This window comes from Heptranchias perlo, chromosome 1 (genome assembly GCF_035084215.1).
Source record: "Heptranchias perlo isolate sHepPer1 chromosome 1, sHepPer1.hap1, whole genome shotgun sequence".
Classification (NCBI taxonomy): Eukaryota; Metazoa; Chordata; class Chondrichthyes; order Hexanchiformes; family Hexanchidae; genus Heptranchias; species Heptranchias perlo.
In genome coordinates this window covers 23,176,515-23,194,407 of record NC_090325.1, presented here as the reverse complement: position 1 = coordinate 23,194,407, position 17,893 = coordinate 23,176,515, and the positions used below count along the sequence as shown (strand labels likewise).

Genomic DNA, 17,893 nt, shown 5'->3' with positions numbered 1-17,893 from the left:
TGTCTCATCAATGTAGAGTGTTTGATGTGATTCAAGGACTGGTCTGAATGTCTCCATGTTTATGGCAGATCAATATAGGTAACGAGCTTAGCCAAAGTTGAAAGACATTCCAGGTTGGGAGATAAGGAATAGAAGGAACAGGGAAGAACATTCCAAGTTGGAAGGTGAGGAAGTATCCCCTTTGATGTCTAACAGCAACATGGTCAGCACATGGACGATCTATGATTGGCTGGCAATAATGTAACCGCGCATGGCAACCTATGCCCGGCTTATGATTGGTGTTGACCCTCGTTAAGTATGTTCCAACCCCTATTGATTTGTATAAAAACGTGTGGATTTCTGTATGTTTCTTGTTCTTGCTCTGCCAGCATAGAGGGACTCTATCAGGAGTCCAAATCAATGCTGCAGACTAAGAACCCTGCTATTAAAGTTGTGATGAACTTTAAAATGTATTCGACTCAGTTTTTACTGAACCAGACTGAGGGGAAAAAATCCGGATCGTCACACACAGGTGCATACAAGGTGATGGCAAGATTGTAGGGGCAAAGTTGGTATTTCACAGCAATAAGTAGATTATTCCAGAGTTCATAATACCTACGCTTGTATCAGGCAAATTATGATTGAGTTGATACATACATGCATACATAAGAGAATTTTCTAAGCTTGCCATTCAAACAGGCAGAAGACAAGTTATTGCTTCACCAGCAACCAAGCTCTATTCAGTAATACTGTGACCTAGCAACAAGAGACAGCCAACTAAAACGTGTAATGGAGCACACAAGAGTCATTTTTTTAGGACATCTCACAGCTCGAAGGCAACGGAGTCCATTTTACTCTGGCTATAATCAAAATAATCCAATGAATAGATGACGAATGTAATACATTTGTTAGATTGAACACGTAACGAGTTTTTGTAATATAGACTTGATAATCCCCACTGACCAGATAAATGCAGCTGGTCTGAGGCCTCCCGCACTATCCCCTGCCATAAGCAGACAAATAGGAATGTCCCATTTCCAACCTCCTTTTCCTCTCCAAAGTCCTTGAACATGTTGTCGCCTCCCAAATCCGTGCCAATCTTTCCTGCAACTCCATGTTTGAACCCCTCCAGGTTTCCACCCCTGCCACAGCACTGAAATCGCCCTTATCAAAGTCGCAAATGACATCCTATGTGACGGTGACCATGGTAAACGATCACTCCTCATCCTTCTTGACCTGTCTGCAGCCTTTGACACAGTTGACCACATCATCCTCTTCCAATGCCTCTCCTCCATCCTCCAGATACGGGGGGACGGCCCTCGCCTGGTTCCATTCCTACCTATCCGGTCGTAGCCAAAGAATCACCTGCAATGGTTTCTCTTCTTGCTCCCGCATCGTTACCTCTAGAGACCCCCAAGGATCTATCCTTGGCCCCGTCCTATTTCTCATCTACATGCTGTCCAAAATCACGTCAGGTTTCATTTTTTTTATTCGTTCGTGGGATGTGGGCGTCGCTGGCACTGGCCAGCACTTATTGCCATCCCTAATTGCCCTTGAGAAGGTGGTGGTGAGCTGCCTTCTTGAACCTCTGCAGTCCGTGTGGTGAAGGTTCTCCCACAGTGCTGTTAGGTAGGGAGTTCCAGGATTTTGACCCAGCGACGATGAAGGAACAGCGGTATAATTCGAAGTTGGGATGGTGTGTGACTTGGAGGGGAACGTGCAGGTGGCGTTGTTCCCATGTGCCTGCTGCCCTTGTCCTTCTAGGTGGTAGAGGTCGCGGGTTTGGGAGGTGCTGTCAAAGAAGCCTTGGCGCGTTGCTGCACTCCTCATTGAACCAGGATTGATCCCCAGACCTTGTTGGTAATGGTAGAGTGAGGAATATGCCAGGCCATGAGGTTACAAATTGTGCTGGAATACAATTCTGCTGCTGCTGATGGCCCACAGTGCCTCATGGATGCTCAGTTTTGAGCTGCTAGATCTGTTCTGAATCTATCCCATTTAGCACCATGGTAGTGCCGTACAACATGTTGGAAGGTGTCCTCAGTGTGAAGACGGGACTTCGTCTCCACAAGGAATGTGCGGAGGTCACTCCTAACAATACTGTCATGGACAGATGCATCTGCGACAGGTAGATTGGCGAGGATGAGGTCAAGTAGGTTTTTCCCTCGTGTTGTTTCGCTCACCACCTGCTGCAGGCCCAGTCTCGCAGCTATGTCCTTCAGGACTCGGCCAGTAGTGGTGTCACTGAGCCACTCTTGGTGATGGGCATTGAAGTCCCCCACCCAGAGTACATTCTGTGCCCTTGCTACCCTCAGTGCTTCCTCAGAGTGGTGCTCAACATGGAGGACTGATTCATCTGCTGATCACCACCTACTATACTTCCTCAGCTGGAGGTTTCCTTGCCCGTGTTTGACCTGATGCCATAAGATTTCATGGGGTCCGGAGTCAATGTTGAGGACTCCCAGGGCCACTCCCTCCTGACTGTATACCACTGAGCCCGCCACCTCTGGTGGGTCTGTCCTGCCGGTAGAACAGGGCATACCCAGGGATGGTGATGGAAGAGTCTGGGACGTTGGCTGAAAGGTATGATTCTGTGAGTATAGCTGTGTCAGGCTGTTGCTTGATTAGTCTGTGGGACAGTGGTCCCAATTTTGGCACAAGTCCCCAGATGTTAGTGAGGAGGCCATTGCAGGGTCGACTGGGCTTGGTTTGCCTTTGTCATGTCCGGTGCCTAATGGTCTGATGCCGGATGGTCCGTCCAGTTTTATTCTTATTGTGACCGTCTGTAGCGAGATGTACAACTGGGTGGCTTGTTAGGCCTTTTCAGAGGGCGATTAAGAATCAACCACATTGCTGTGGGTCTGGAGTCACGTATAGGCCAGAACGGGTAAGGATGGCAGGCTTCCTTCCCTAAAGGACATTAATGAATCAGATGGGTTTTTACGACAATCCAGTAGTTTCACGGCCACCATTACTGATACTAGTTTTTTTTTATTCCAGATTTATTTTTATTTAATTAATTGAATTAAATTCCCCAGCTGCCGTGGTGGGATTTGAACTCATGTCTCCGGATTATTAGTCCAGTAACATAACCACTATGCTACCGTACCCAATATGTATGCTGAATAATCACAGCTCTACCTCAATACCACCGCTCCTGACCCCTCCACTGCCTCTGATTTGTTACGCTGCTTGTCTGACATCCAGTACTGAATGAGCAGAAATTTCTTCCAATCAAATATTGAGAAGACTAAAGCATAATCTTCAGCCCCCACCACAAATTTCGTTCATTAGCCACAACTCCATCCCTCTCCCTGGCCAATGTCTGAGGCTGAACCAGACCGTTCACAACCTTGGCGTTCTATTTGACCGAGCTGAGCTTCCGACCCCATATCCTCTCCAAAACCAATACAGCCTACTTCCACCTTGTAACATCGCCGGTCTCCGCCCCTGCCGCAGCTCATCAGCTGCTGAAACCCTCTAGACTCGACTATTCTCGGCTTTCCTGGACGGCCTCCCACCTTGTACCCTCCGTAAACTTGAGCTCATCCAGAACTCTGCTGCCCGTATCCTAACTTGCATCAAGTCCCGTTCACCCATTACCCCAGTGCTCACTGACCTATATTGGTTCCCGGTCCAGCATCACCTTGACTTTAAGATTCTCATCCTTGTTTTTAAATCCCTCCACTTTGGCAGGCAGAATAGTTTTTAAAAAGGTGAGAGATTAGTAAATGTTGGTATTCAGAGGGATTCGGGTGTCCTTGTACACGAATCACAGAAAGTTAACATGCAGGTACAGCAATCAATTAGGAAAGCAAATAGTATCTTGGTCTTTATGGCAAGGGGGCTGGAGTATAGGAGTAAGCAAGTCTTGTTGCAATTATATAGGACTTTGGTGAGACCACTGCTAGAGTACTGTATAGAGTTTTGGTCTTCTTACCTGAGGAAGGATGTACTTACCTTAGAGGGGGTGCAATGAAAGTTCACTAGATTGACTCCTGGGATGTGAGGGCTGTCCTATGAGGAGAGATAGAGTAGAATGGGCCTTTTTCTCTGGAGTTTAGAAGAATGAGAGGTGATCTCATTGAAACATATAAGATTCTGCGGAGGCATGACAGGGTAGATGCTGAGAGGCTGTTTCCCCTGGCTGGAGTGTCTAGAACTAGGGGTCATAGTCTCAGGATAAGGGGTCAGCCATTTAGGACTGAGATAAGGAAAGATTTCTTCATTCAGAGGGTTATGAATATTTGGAATTCTCTACCCCAGAGGGCTGTGGATGCTCAGTCGTTGAGTATATTCAAAACTGAGATCGATAGATTTTTGGACACTAAGGGAATGAAAGGATCTGAAGATAGGGTGAGAGAGTGGAGTCGAGGTAAATCAGCCATGATGTTACTGAATGGCGGAGCAGGCTTGAGGGGCCGTGTGGCCCACTCCTGCTCCTATTTCTTATGCTCGTGTTCTATGGCCTTGACCCTCCCTATCTCTGCAACCTCCTCCAGCCCTCAGAGATCATTGCGCTCCTCCAATTCTGGCCTCTTGTGCATCCCCGATTTTCAATGCTCCACCATTGGCGGCTGAGCCATCAGCTGCCTAGGTCCTAAGCTCTGGAATTCCCTCACTAAACCTCTCCGCCTCTCTCTCCTCCTTTAAGACATTGCTTAAAACCTACCTCTTTGACCAAGCTTTTGGTCACCTGTCCCAATATCTCCTTATGTGGCTCAGTGTCACATTTTGTTTGATAACCGTGAAGCACTTTGGGACATCTTACTACGTTGAAGGCGAAATATAAATGCATGTTGTCGTTATTGTTGATGCAAACACTTAACAGGCAAACTGGACTTTGAAAGAGGCCTCAGAACGCCTCTACGATCAGTATATTGACCATCACTCCCCACCCCCCCAGAAGTTTCTTGGCCTTTCTCCTCTCTCACCTGATTACTCCCCCACCCTAAGTTGGTCCATTTATCCCCCTACACTTTAACCCTGCTTGGCCTGAATAGTGCCCTTGGTCTTGATTCCCCATGTGCAATGCCACAAGAGACTGACTGGTATTTTTAAAATACTCCTTTACTTTTTAATATTTGCTTATTCTCTGCCCTTCTACATATTTTAAGTATATAGAAATGTATTTGTTTCAGAAAATCAAGGACTAAGCATACACAATAGAAATTGCATTTAGGTAACACCTTATCAGGTTAAACATAATTAACCCTTTTTGATTTCATAAACACTCATCGGTTTCCCCTCCTCCACCCTTTACAAAATCCAGTTAATCTTTTCTATCTGCTGCTCAGCCTGGGCATCCTCATCCCTCATTCTTCTGCAGGTCCAATATGATAATAGCCATCTTCCTCATTTATGATTGCTGTACAGGATTTTGGGGTTCATATCTGGGATAGGATATGGTGGAGCTTTTCTTCAATCTATGGGTGGCACTCTCTAGCTTTAAAATCTTCGATTTATAATTTAGAATCAGTCTCCATTACAAAGTACTGAGATTTTTTACATAATTGCACTATATAAATGCATGCTATCAGTGGAGGTGGGTTATGTAAACAAGTGCGTGCATGCTTCACTGCAAGCAACCTTTATTCCAATGATGTCAAAATTCTCGGCTCTTAACTGCCTTAGAAATCAAGTTTAGAACATAAAAATAATTTGCTTAATCTGCCTTCCAGTAAAATACATTATGCTGCAGTTAGTATGAATTTCTAGGGGGATGGAGTATAAAAGCAGGGAAGTCGTAAATTTTCTATGATTCTATTTCCTCGGAACAGAGGAGGCTAAGGAGTGATTTGATTGAGGTGTACAAAATTATGAGGGGCCTAGGTTGAGTGGATAAGAAGGACCTAATTCCCTTAGCGGAGGGGTCAATAACCAGGGGGCATAGGTTTAAAGTGATTGGTAGAAGGATTAGAGTGGAAATGAAGAAAAAAATTTTCACCCAGAGGGTGGTGGAGGTCTGGAACTCATTGCCTGAAAGGGTGGTAGAGGCAGAAACCCTCAACTCATTAAAAAAACATCTGGATGTGCACCTGAAGAGCTGGGACCAAATGCGGGAAAGTGGGATTAGGCTGGATGGCTCGTTTCTCAGCCAGCGCGGACACTATGGGCCGAATGGCCTCCTTCTGTGCCATAAATTTTCTATGATTCTAACTGTACAGGGTGCTGGTGAGACCACACCTGGAGTACTGCTTACAGTTCTGGGGCCCTTATTTAAGGAAGGATATACTTGCATTGGAGGCAGTTCAGAGAAGATTCACTATGTTGATTCCGGGTATGGAAGGGTTGTCTTATGAGGAAAGATTGAATAGGTTGGGTCTATACTCACTGGAGTTTAGAAGAATGAGAGATCTTATTGAAACATACAAGATTCTGAGGGGACTCGATAGGGTAGATGCTGAGAGGATGTTACCACTCATGGGGGAATCTAAAACTAGAGGGCATAGTCTCAGGATAAGGGGTCGCCCGTTTAAGACAGAAATAAGGAGGAATTTCTTCTCCCAGAGGGTCATGATTCTTTGGAATTCTTTACCCCAAAAGCTGTGGAGGCTGAGTCATTGAATACATTCAAGGCTGAGTTAGACAAATTTTTGATCAGCAAGGGAGTCAAAGGATATGGGGAAAAGGCGGGAAAGTGGAGTTGAGGTAAAATCAGATCAGCCATGATCTCATTAAATGGCGGAGCAGGCTCGAAGGGCCGAATGGCCCACTCCTGCTCCTCTCTCTTATGGTCTTATGAATGTTTAAGCAATCTTCAGTATGCACTAATGTAATGCAGGTATTAATCATTGGCAACCACTCCCTCTGCTCCACTTCGACAGTTCAGTGTTGCACTCTGGAACAGTGTCACTAAGTCCCTGCATCTTGCTATATCTCCTCCATCTTGCAAAGCCTTCCAAAACCTATCTCTTTGACCTTGCGTTCAGTTACCACCCTTCTCCCTCCATTTCTTGCAACTAACAGTGCAATCATTACAAACATCTCCCAAATTTATTAACATATTACAGAATAATAAATGAATGAATGGGGTAAAGAGAGCGTATGAGAATAGATTAGCAGCTAACATGGAAGGGAACCCAAAAGTCTTTTATAAACATAGAAATAGCAAAAGGGTAGTCAAAGAAGAGTGGGATCAATTGGAGACAAAAAAGGCAATCTTCTTGTGGAAGCAGAGGGCATGGCTGAGGCACTAAATGAATACTTTGCATCCGTCTTCACTAGAGAAGGGGATGCTGCCATTGTAGCAGTAAAGGAGATAGAAGCGATATTGGATAAGATAAAAAGAGATAAAGAGGAGGTGCTTAAAAAAAATTGGCAGTACTCAAATGTAGAAAAGTCACCCAGTCCAGATGGGATTCATCCGAGGTTACTGAGGGAAGTAAGGGTTGAAATTGCGGAGGCTCTGGCCACAATCTTCCAATCCTCCTTAGATATGGGGATGGTGCTGGAGGACTGGAGGTTTGCAAATGTTACACCCCTCTTCAAAAATGTGTAGAGGGATAAACCCAGCAATTACAGTCCAGTTAGCCTAACTTCAGTGGTGGGAAAACTTTGAGAGAATAGTCCGGGTCAAAATAAACCGGCACTTGGAAAAGTACGGGTTAATAAATGAAAGTCAGCATGGATATGTTAAATGAAAATCGTGGTTGACTAAATTGATTGAGTTCTTTGATCAAATAATGAAGAGGACTGATGTTGTGTATATGGACTTACAAAAGGCATTTGATAAAGTACTACATAATAGACTTGCGAGCAAAATTAAACCCAGGGGTTGAAGGGATGGTAACAGTGTGGATACAAAATTGGCTTTTGGCAGAAAGCAGAGAGTAGTGGTGAACAGTTGTTTTTCAGACTGAAGGGAGGTATACAATGGTGTTCTCCAAAGGTCAGTATTAGGACCACTGTTTTTTTGATATATATTAATGACCTGGGCTTGGGTAGAGGGTATAATTTCAAAATTTGCAGATGACACGATACTCAGAAATGTAGCAAACAATGTGGAGGATCGTAACAGACTTCAGGAGGACACAGACTGGCAAAATGGACAGACACATGGCAGATGAAATTTAATACAGAAGTATGAAGTGATGTACTTTGGTAGGAAGAATGAGGAGAGGCAAAATAAGCTAAATGGTATAATTTTAAAGGGGGTGCAGATACACAAATCTTTGAAGGTGGCAGGTCAAGTTGAGACAGCTGTTAAAAAAGCATATAGGATCCTGGCCTTTAGTAATAGAGGCATAGAGTACAAAAGCAAGGAAGTTATTCTGAACCTTTATAAAACATTGTTTAGGCCTCAGCAGTACTGCGTTCAATTCCAGGCACCACACTTTAGAAAGGATGTTATGGCCTTAGAGGGGGTACAGAAGATATTTACTAGGATGGTACCAGGGATGAGGGACTTCAGTTATGTGGAAAGACTGGAGAAACCGGGGTTGTTCTCTTTAGAACACAGAAGGTTAAGGGGAGATTTGCCAAGAGGTGGTTCAAAATCATGAACGGTTTTGACAGAATAAATAAGGAACAACTATTTCCAGAGGCAGAAGGGTCAGTAACCAGTGAGATGTAAGGTGATCGGCAAAAGAGTCAGAGGTGACATGACGACACATTTTTTTTTAACGTACTGAGTTGTTATGATCTGGAATGCACTGCCTGAAAGGGTGGTGGAAACACATTCAATAGTAACTTTGAAAAGGGAATTTGACAAATACTTGAAGGGGAAAAAAATTTACAGGGCTATGGGGAAAGAGCAGGAGAATGGGACTAATTGGATAGCTCTTGCAAAGATCCGTCATAGGCATGACAGGCCGAATAGCCTCCTCCTGTGCTATACCTACCATGATACAATGCAACAACCAATTTCATTCAGCCCACAAACAGCAATGAGATGAATGATCAGCTTATCTGTTTTGGTAGTGCCGGTTGAGGGATGTATGTTGGCTAAGAGAATTTCCACTCTACTTTGAATACTATCATGGGATCTCCTTTACATCCACCTGAACAGGCAGACAGAGCTACATTTTAATGTATCCAAAAGATACATACAAGTATTAACAAATGTGATTGTAAACAGATAATGACCACTTTTTAAAAAAAATTCTGCACTTCATCCACTTTCTTCAGCTGGGAATTGTGAAGCTACTGATTCAAACTACAGATCCACACCATGCAAACCACATTGTGACAACAGCAAATATCCTATGGCATGCTGCTAAATATATTAACGGTGCAATATATTACTGCATTTTCGGGCCATTTTCAAGTTGGCAGGCTGTAATTAGTGGGGTGCCACTAGAATCAGTGCTTGGGCCTCAGTTTTTACAACATATATCAATGATTTAGATGAGGGGACCGAGTGTAATATATACAAGTTCGTTGTTGATACAAAGCTAGGTGGGAAAGTATGCAGTGAGGAGGACACAAAGAGATATCGACAGGTTAAGATAGTGGGCGAGAAGGTGGCAGATGGAGTATAATGCGGCACGGACACGATGGGCCGAATGGCCTCCTTCTGTGCTGTAAATTTTCTATGATTCTATGATCTTGGGGAAATATGAAATTATCCATTTAAGAGGAAGAATAGAAAATCAGAATATTTTTTTTTAAAAAGGTGAGAGACTGAAAAAGGTTGGTAGTCAGAGTGATTTAGGTGTCCTTGTACATGAAACACAGAAAGTTAACAAGCAGGTACAGCAATTAGGAAGGCAAATGGTATGTTAGCCTTTATTGTAAGAGGGTTGGAGTATAAGAGTAAGGCGGTCTCACTGCAATTATATAGGGCTCTGGTGAGATCACACCTGGAGTACTGTGTACAGTTTTGGTCTCCTTACCTAAGGACGGATATACTTGCCATAGAGGCGGTGCAACGAAGGCTCATTAGATTGATCCCTGGGATGAGAGGGTTGTCCTATGAGGAGAGATTGAGTTAAATGGGCCTATATTCTCTGTACTTTAGAAGAATGAGAGGTGATCTCACTGAAACATATAAAATTCTGAGAGGGTTTGACAGGGTAGATGCTGAGAGGTTGTTGCCCCTGGCTGGAGAATCTAGAAGTAGGGCTCATAGTCTCAAAGTGAGAGATCAGCCATTTAGGATCGAGATGAGGAAAATTTCATCACTCAGAGGGTTGTGAATCTTTGGAATTCTCTACCCCAAAAGGCCGTGGATGAGAATATTCAAGATTGAGATTGATAGATTTTTGGACATTAAGGGAATCAAGGGATATGGGGATGTGGCAGGAAAGTGGAGCTCAGGTAGAAGATCAGCCATGATCTTATTGAATGGTGCAGCAAGCTGGAGGGGCCATATGACCTACTCCTGCGCCTATTTCTTATGTTCTTGTGATGATCATAACTGCCACTAGACTTGTTCAATGTAATCAGGGTACAGTAGCTTAGTGTTTATGACTCTGGACTAGTAATCCAGAGACATGAGTTCAAATCCCATCACGGCAGCTGGGGAATTTAAATTCAGTTAATTAAATAAAACCTGGAATAAAAAGCTAGTAATGGTGACCATGAAACTAATGGATTGTCGTAAAAACCCATCTGGTTCACTAATGTCCTTTAGGGAAGGAAACCAACTGTCCTTAACTGGTCTGGTCTATATGTGACTCCAGACCCACAGGAAGCCACTCAGTCGTACAATCCCACTACAAAAAGGCATAATAAGAATAAAACTGGACGGACCACCCAGCATCAGACCACTAGGCACCGGACACGACAAAGGCAAAGGCAAACCAAGCCCAGTCGACCCTGCAAAGTCCCCCTAACTAACATCTGGGGACTTGTGCCAAAATTGACTAGACAAGCAACAGCCTGACATAGCCATACTCACAGAATCATACTTTTCAGCCAATGTCCCAGACTCCTCCATTACCATCCCTGGGTATGTCCTGTCCCACCGGCAGGACAGACTCGCCAGAGGTGGCGGCTCAGTGGTATACAGTCAGGAGGGAGTGGCCCTGGGAGTCCTCGATATTGACTCTGGACCCCATGAAGTCTCCTGGCATCAGGTCAAACACGGGCAAGAAAACCTCCTGCTGATTACCACCTACCGCCCTCCCTCAGCTGATGAATCAGTCCTCCTCCATGTTGAGCACCACTTGGAGAAAGCTCTGAGGGTAGCAAGGGCAAAGAATGTACTCTGGGTGGGGGACTTCAATGTCCATCACCAAGAGTGGCTCGGTAGCGCCACTACTGACCGAGCTGGCCGAATCCTGAAGGACATAGTTGCCAGATTGGGCCTGTGGCAGGTGGTGAGAGAACCAACATGAGGGAAAGATCTACTTGACCTCGTCCTCACCAATCTACCTGTCGCAGATGCATCTGTCCATGACAGTATTGTTAGGAGTGACCACCGCACAGTCCTTATGGAGACGAAGTCCCGTCTTCACACTGAGGACACCATCCATTGTGTCGTGTGGCACTACCAGCGTGCTAAATGGGTTAGATTCAGAACAGATCTAGCAGCGCAAAACTGGGCATCCGTGAGGCGCAGTGGGCCATCAGCAGCAGAATTGTATTCCAACACAATCTGTAACCTCACGGCCCGGCATATTCCTCACTCTACATTACTAACAAGCCTGGGGAACAACCCTGGTTCAACAAGGAGTGTAGAAGAGCATGCCAGGAACAGCAGCAAACATATCTAAAAATGAGGTGCCAACTTGGTGAAGCTACAACACAGGACTACATGCATACGAAACAGCGGAAGCAGCATGCTATAGACAGAGCTAAGCGATTCCACAATCAACGGATCAGATCAAAGTTCTGCAGTCCTGCACATCCAGTCATGAATAGTGGTGGACAATTAAACAACTAACGGGAGGAGGAGACTCTGTGAACATCCCCATCCTCAAATGATGGCGGAACCCAACGCGTGAGTGCAAAAGACAAGGCTGAAGCATTGGCAACCACCTTCAGCCATAAGTGCCAAGTGGATGATCCATTTCGGCCTCCTCCCAAGATCCCCACTATCACAAAGCCAGTTTCAGCCAATTCGATTCACTCCACGTGATATCAAGAAACGGCTGAGTGCAATGGATACAGCAAAGGCTATGGGCCCCGACAACATCCCGGCTGTAGTGCTGAAGACTTGTGCTCCAGAACTAGCCACGCCTCTAGCCAAACTGTTCCGGTACAGCTACAACACTGGCACCTACTGACAATGTGGAAAATTGCCCAGGTATGTCCTGTCCATAAAAAGCAGGACAAATCCAATCCGGCCAATTACTGCCCCATCAGTCTACTCTGAATCATCAGCAAAGTGATGGAAGGTGTCATCAACAGTGCTATCAAGCGGCACTTACTCACCAATGCTCAGTTTGGGTTCCGCCAGGTACACATGGCTCCAGACCTCATTACAGCCTTGATCCAAACATGAGCAAAAGAACTGAATTCCAGAGGTGAGGTGAGAGTGACTGCCCTTGACATCAAGGCAGCATTTGACTGAGTGTGGCATCAAGGAGCCATAGTAAGACTGAAGTCAATGGGAATCAGGGGGAAAACTCTCCAGTGGCTGGAGTCATACCGAGCACAAAGGAAGATGGTAGCGGTTGTTGGAGGCCAATCATCTCAGCCACAGGACATTACTGCAGGAATTCCTCAGGGCAGTGTCCTCGGCCCAACCATCTTCAGCTGCTTCATCAATAACCTTCCCTCCATCATAAGGTCAGAAGTGGCGATGTTCGCTGATGATTGCACAGTGTACAGTCCCATTCACAACCTCTCAGATAATGAAGCAGTCCATGCCCGCAGCAAGACCAGGACAACATCCAGGCTTGGGCTGATAAGTGGCAAGTAACATTTGCACCAGACAAATGCCAGGCAATGACCATCTCCGACAAGAGTCTAACCACCTCCCCTTGACATTCAACAGCATCCTGGGGGTCACCATTGATCAGGAACTTAACTGGACCGGCCACATAAATAATGTGGCTACAAGAGCAGGTCAGAGGCTGGGTATTCTGTGGCGAGTGACTCACCTCTTGACTCCCAAAAGCCTTGCCACCATCTACAAGGCACAAGTCAGGAGTGTGATGGAATACTCTCCACTTGCTTGGATGAGTGCAGCTCCAACAACACTCAAGAAGCTCGACACCATCCAGGACAAAGCAGCCCGCATGATTGGCACACCATCCACCACCCTAAACATTCACTTCCTCCACCACCGGCGCACTATGGCTGCAGTGTGTACCATCCACAGGATGCACTGCAGCAACTCGCCATGGATTCTTCGACAGCACCTCCCAAACCCGCGACCTCTACCACCTAGAAGGACAAGGGCAGCAGGCGCATGGGAACACCACCACCTACACATTCCCCTCCAAGTCACACACCATCCTTACTTGCAAATATATTGCCATTCCTTCATCGTCGCTGGGTCAAAATCCTGGAACTCCCTACCTAACAGCACTGTGGGATTACCTTCACCACACGGGTGGCAGCAGCTCAAGAAGGCTGCTCATCACCACCTTCTCAAGAGCAATTAGGGATGGGCAATAAATGCTGGGCTTGCCAGCGACGCCCACATCCCATGTATGAATAATAAAAAAAAAACAGGCCCATCAAGGAACAATCAACATTGCAAATGGACTGATATATGACCAGTGGTACAGTCTGCTATTATTCATCTCTTCTCTACTATCACAACAGATGTGGAGATGCCGGTGATGGACTGGGGTTGACAATTGTAAACAATTTTACAACACCCAAGTTATAGTCCAGCAATTTTATTTTAAATTCACAAGCTTTCGGAGGCTTCCTCCTTCCTCAGGTGAACGTTGTTGGAAATTAAATCCTCGAAATGAAATCGCATTTATAAATCACAGAACAATGCTTGGTGATTACAGACAGTTTTTTCAACTGCCCGTTGCCAAGGCAATCAGTGTGCAGACAGACAGGTGTTACCTGCAAGCTCTCAGAATATACAAATCACCAAAAAAAACCAAAAAAAAACAGAGATAGAGAGGTAGAAACATAGAAAAGACAGCAACTAACCAGTTATATTAAAAACAGATAACATTTGTTCGCTGGTGGGGTAACGTGTAGCGTGACATGAACCCAAGATCCCGGTTGAGGCCGTCCTCATGGGTGCGGAACTTGGCTATCAATTTCTGCTCGACGATTTTGCGTTGTCGTGTGTCTCGAAGGCCGCCTTGGAGTACGCTTACCCGAAGGTCGGTGGATGAATGTCCATGACTGCTGAAGTGTTCCCCGACTGGGAGGGAACCCTCCTGTTTGGCGATTGTTGCGCGGTGTCCGTTCATCCGTTGTCGCAGCGTCTGCATGGTCTCGCCAACGTACCATGCTCTGGGGCATCCTTTCCTGCAACGTATGAGGTAGACAACGTTGGCCGAGTCACAGGAGTATGAACCATGCACCTGGTGGGTGGTGTCCTCTCGTGTGATGGTGGTATCTGTGTCGATGATCTGGCATGTCTTGCAGAGGTTACCGTGGCAGGGTTGTGTGGTGTCGTGGACGCTGTTCTCTTGAAAGCTAGGTAATTTGCTGCGAACGATGGTCTGTTTGAGGTTGGGTGGCTGTTTAAAGGCGAGTAGTGGAGGTGTGGGGATGGCCATAGCGAGGTGTTCGTCGTCATTGATGACATGTTGAAGGCTGCGGAGAACATGGCGCAGTTTCTCCGCTCCGGGGAAGTACTGGACGACAAAGGGTACTCTGTTGGTTGCGTCCCGTGTTAGTCTCCTGAGGAGGTCGATGCGATTTTTCGCTGTGGCCCGTCGGAACTGTCGATCGATGAGTCGAGCGTCATATCCCGTTCTTACTAGGGCGTCTTTCAGCATCTGTAGGTGTCCATCGCGTTCCTCCTCGTCTGAGCAGACCCTGTGTATTCGCAGGGCCTGTCCATAGGGGATGGCCTCTTTGACGTGGTTAGGGTGGAAGCTGGAAAAGTGGAGCATCGTGAGGTTGTCCGTGGGCTTGCGGTAGAGTGAGGTGCTGAGGTGCCCGCCTTTGATGGAGATTCGTGTGTCCAAGAAAGAAACTGATTCTGAGGAGTAGTCCATGGTGAGCTTGATGGTGGGATGGAACTTGTTGATGTTATCGTGTAGTCTCACGACACCACACAACCCTGCCACGGTAACCTCTGCAAGACAGGCCAGATCATCGACACAGATACCACCATCACACGAGAGGACACCACCCACCAGGTGCATGGTTCATACTCCTGTGACTCGGCCAACGTTGTCTACCTCATACGTTGCAGGAAAGGATGCCCCAGAGCATGGTACATTGGCGAGACCATGCAGACGCTGCGACAACGGATGAACGGACACCGTGCAACAATCACCAAACAGGAGGGTTCCCTCCCTGTCGGGGAACACTTCAGCAGTCAAGGACATTCAGCCACCGACCTTCGGGTAAGCGTACTCCAAGGCGGCCTTCGAGACACACGACAACGCAAAATCGTCGAGCAGAAATTGATAGCCAAGTTCCGCACCCATGAGGATGGCCTCAACCGGGATCTTGGGTTCATGTCACGCTACCCCACCAGCGAACAAATGTTATCTGTTTTTAATATAACGGGTCAGTTGCTGTCTTTTCTATGTTTCTACCTCTCTATCTCTGTTTTTTTTGGGTTTTTTTGGTGATTTGTATATTCAGAGACCTTGCAGGTAACACCTGTCTGTCTGCACATTGATTGCCTTGGCAACGGGCAGTTGAAAAAACTGTCTGTAATCACCAAGCATTGTTCTGTGATTTATAAATGCGATTTCATTTCGAGGATTTCATTTCCAACAACGTTCACCGAAAGCTTGTGAATTTAAAATAAAATTGCTGGACTATAACTTGGGTGTTGTAAAATTGTTTACAATCACAACAGATGGAAAAATAGCTTAATGCTAAGAGAAGGACTTTAACCTTGCTTCCCTCCTCCTGCAATCTATTATTTTTAAATCCAAACTCGGGGTTACCTAACCACTACTTGTTGATTTGTCTTGTCTACAATTTTCACTCTTGGACTTAGCCCTTCTCCCATTTAGAAAGGAAAAAACTAAATACATTACTCTAAAATTTATCAAGAATGGAATAAGATTAACCCTGTAATGTGAACACAGCCCCAGTTCTATTGAGGGGTCATCTTCCTGAAGCGTTGACTCTGCTTCTTTCTCCATGGATGCTGCCTGACTTGCTGAATGTTTCCAGCATTTTCTGTTTCTATTTCTGTATTTTAACTGGGTTTACAAACTCTTTGAAGAAATAAAAGTGAGTGTTATTTCCCTGGCGTCTTAGCTCTGTAATTCGACATATTAAAATGATATATTAAATTGCAGGAACATTCAGGATTGTTTGAAAAGAAAGTTCAATGACTAAAAACGTTAAAAACCACATGGACTCATACATGCTCCTTGCAAACATGCACACGGTTGTTATGTTCAATGTACAAGGTCACGCCGTTTCCTTTCTAGAAATGCAATCTTTAAAAATGCACGTCTTCCTCCACGTTGCCAATTTCGGAGGGGGGGGGGGGAAGTGTACCAGCGAGACGTCGACATTTTATTTTAATTAAGCATCAAGTCACTATTTCCAACTGCATTTCCCTGTTCTTGAGAACTTCGCACATCGGTCAATGCCGCCCGACTGCCGCTCAGCCTACCCTGATGCTTTTACCCAACAGACCTTTCGCCAACAAGCCCCGCCCCCCCCCGATTCGCCGCTGATTGGTCGACCGACCCGCTCCCTTCGGCAAACGAATCAACCGATTGGTGCAAATCTACGTCAATCACTTTTAAGCTTCCTGCCAACTAAGTTAGATTGAATTAACGGCCTGGGCGGACTCCGGGGGCGGCCCGATTCATTTATCGGAGAGGGCAACGGGCCTGTCAGGCCCCCACTCCAAATAAAAACAACGCGGCTCTCAAGTGCATAAGTACATTTTTTTAAGTGTTAAATATGTAGACATCACGCCACCGGCCGACGCTCTCCTACCTTTAACGGCGGAGCCGCTTTCCACGAAGCTCTCAACATTTTTTTTTAACCTCGACGATTTACGTTCTTTTGTAATGAAGAAAAATTACCCCACCGTAGTAGACGGGCTAGAACATTGTTTTTTTTTTAAAAATGAAGTTCGATCTAGACCCCCGCAGCCTTGCTCCGTCCTCTGTGCTTAAGCTGGTGGACTGACGGTGTCGACCGCTGTTGTCGATTCGACCCGTCTCCGAGACTGCGCCGCCCAAAGCGCATGCGCGCTGCTGCTGCTCAACCTAACTTGGAGCAACCAAACTTTCGGGGAGGAAGAAGGGATGGGAGGTTTCTTTGCAATTTTACAATAGTGGTTTGCCCTGTTTGAGGGGAATCCCCTGCAAATATTAACACACTCCAGGGGCCCCCGATCATAACGTCCAAAGATCATAGAATTTTACAGTCCCTACTGCACCTGTTCTCTGGAAGAGCTAGTCACTTAGTCCCATTACCCAACCCTTTCCGCATACCCCTTTTAAATCTTTATTTTTCAAGTATTTATCCACTTGTGTTTTATAAGCTATTACCAATTCTGCTTCACCACTGGGTTCGGGAGTGCATTCTGTGGTCACAAAGCTGGCCACAGTGTTCTAACTTGGATAGCAAGTCGGCTACAAAACTGAAAACAGACAGCAGGGGGTCAAGGATACCTACTCAGACTGGCAAAAGGTGGGAAGTAGTGTTCCACAGGGATCAGTGCTGGGATCGCTACTGTTCACAATTAACGACTTGGATTTGGGAATTCGAAGCACAAGTTCAAAATTTGTGAACGAAACCAAATTGGGGGATGTAGTTAATACAAAGGATGAATGTGTCAAAATGCAAGAGGACATTAATAAACTTGCAGAATGGGCATGTGATTGACAAATGAATTTCAATATAGGTAAGTGTGAGGTGGTGTATTTTGGTAGGAAGAATAAAGAGG

The 17,893-nt window shown here is 45.8% G+C and overlaps 1 protein-coding gene across 2 annotated transcripts in view; it reads right to left on the bottom strand.

Moving 5' to 3' along the window:
- The window catches only part of immt (inner membrane protein, mitochondrial (mitofilin)), an 82,804-nt gene extending 65,621 nt beyond the window's left edge, over positions 1–17,183 (bottom strand). The window contains exon 1 of one of the 2 annotated variants that reach the window (XM_067982329.1): positions 16,936–17,183. In XM_067982329.1, the coding sequence (XP_067838430.1) occupies positions 16,936–16,974 (39 nt within the window). In that variant the 5' untranslated portion in view covers positions 16,975–17,183. The remainder of the gene's footprint in view (positions 1–16,935) is intronic. The other variant, XM_067982336.1, reaches the window with a different exon arrangement.
- Positions 17,184–17,893: the final 710 nt, after the last annotated feature.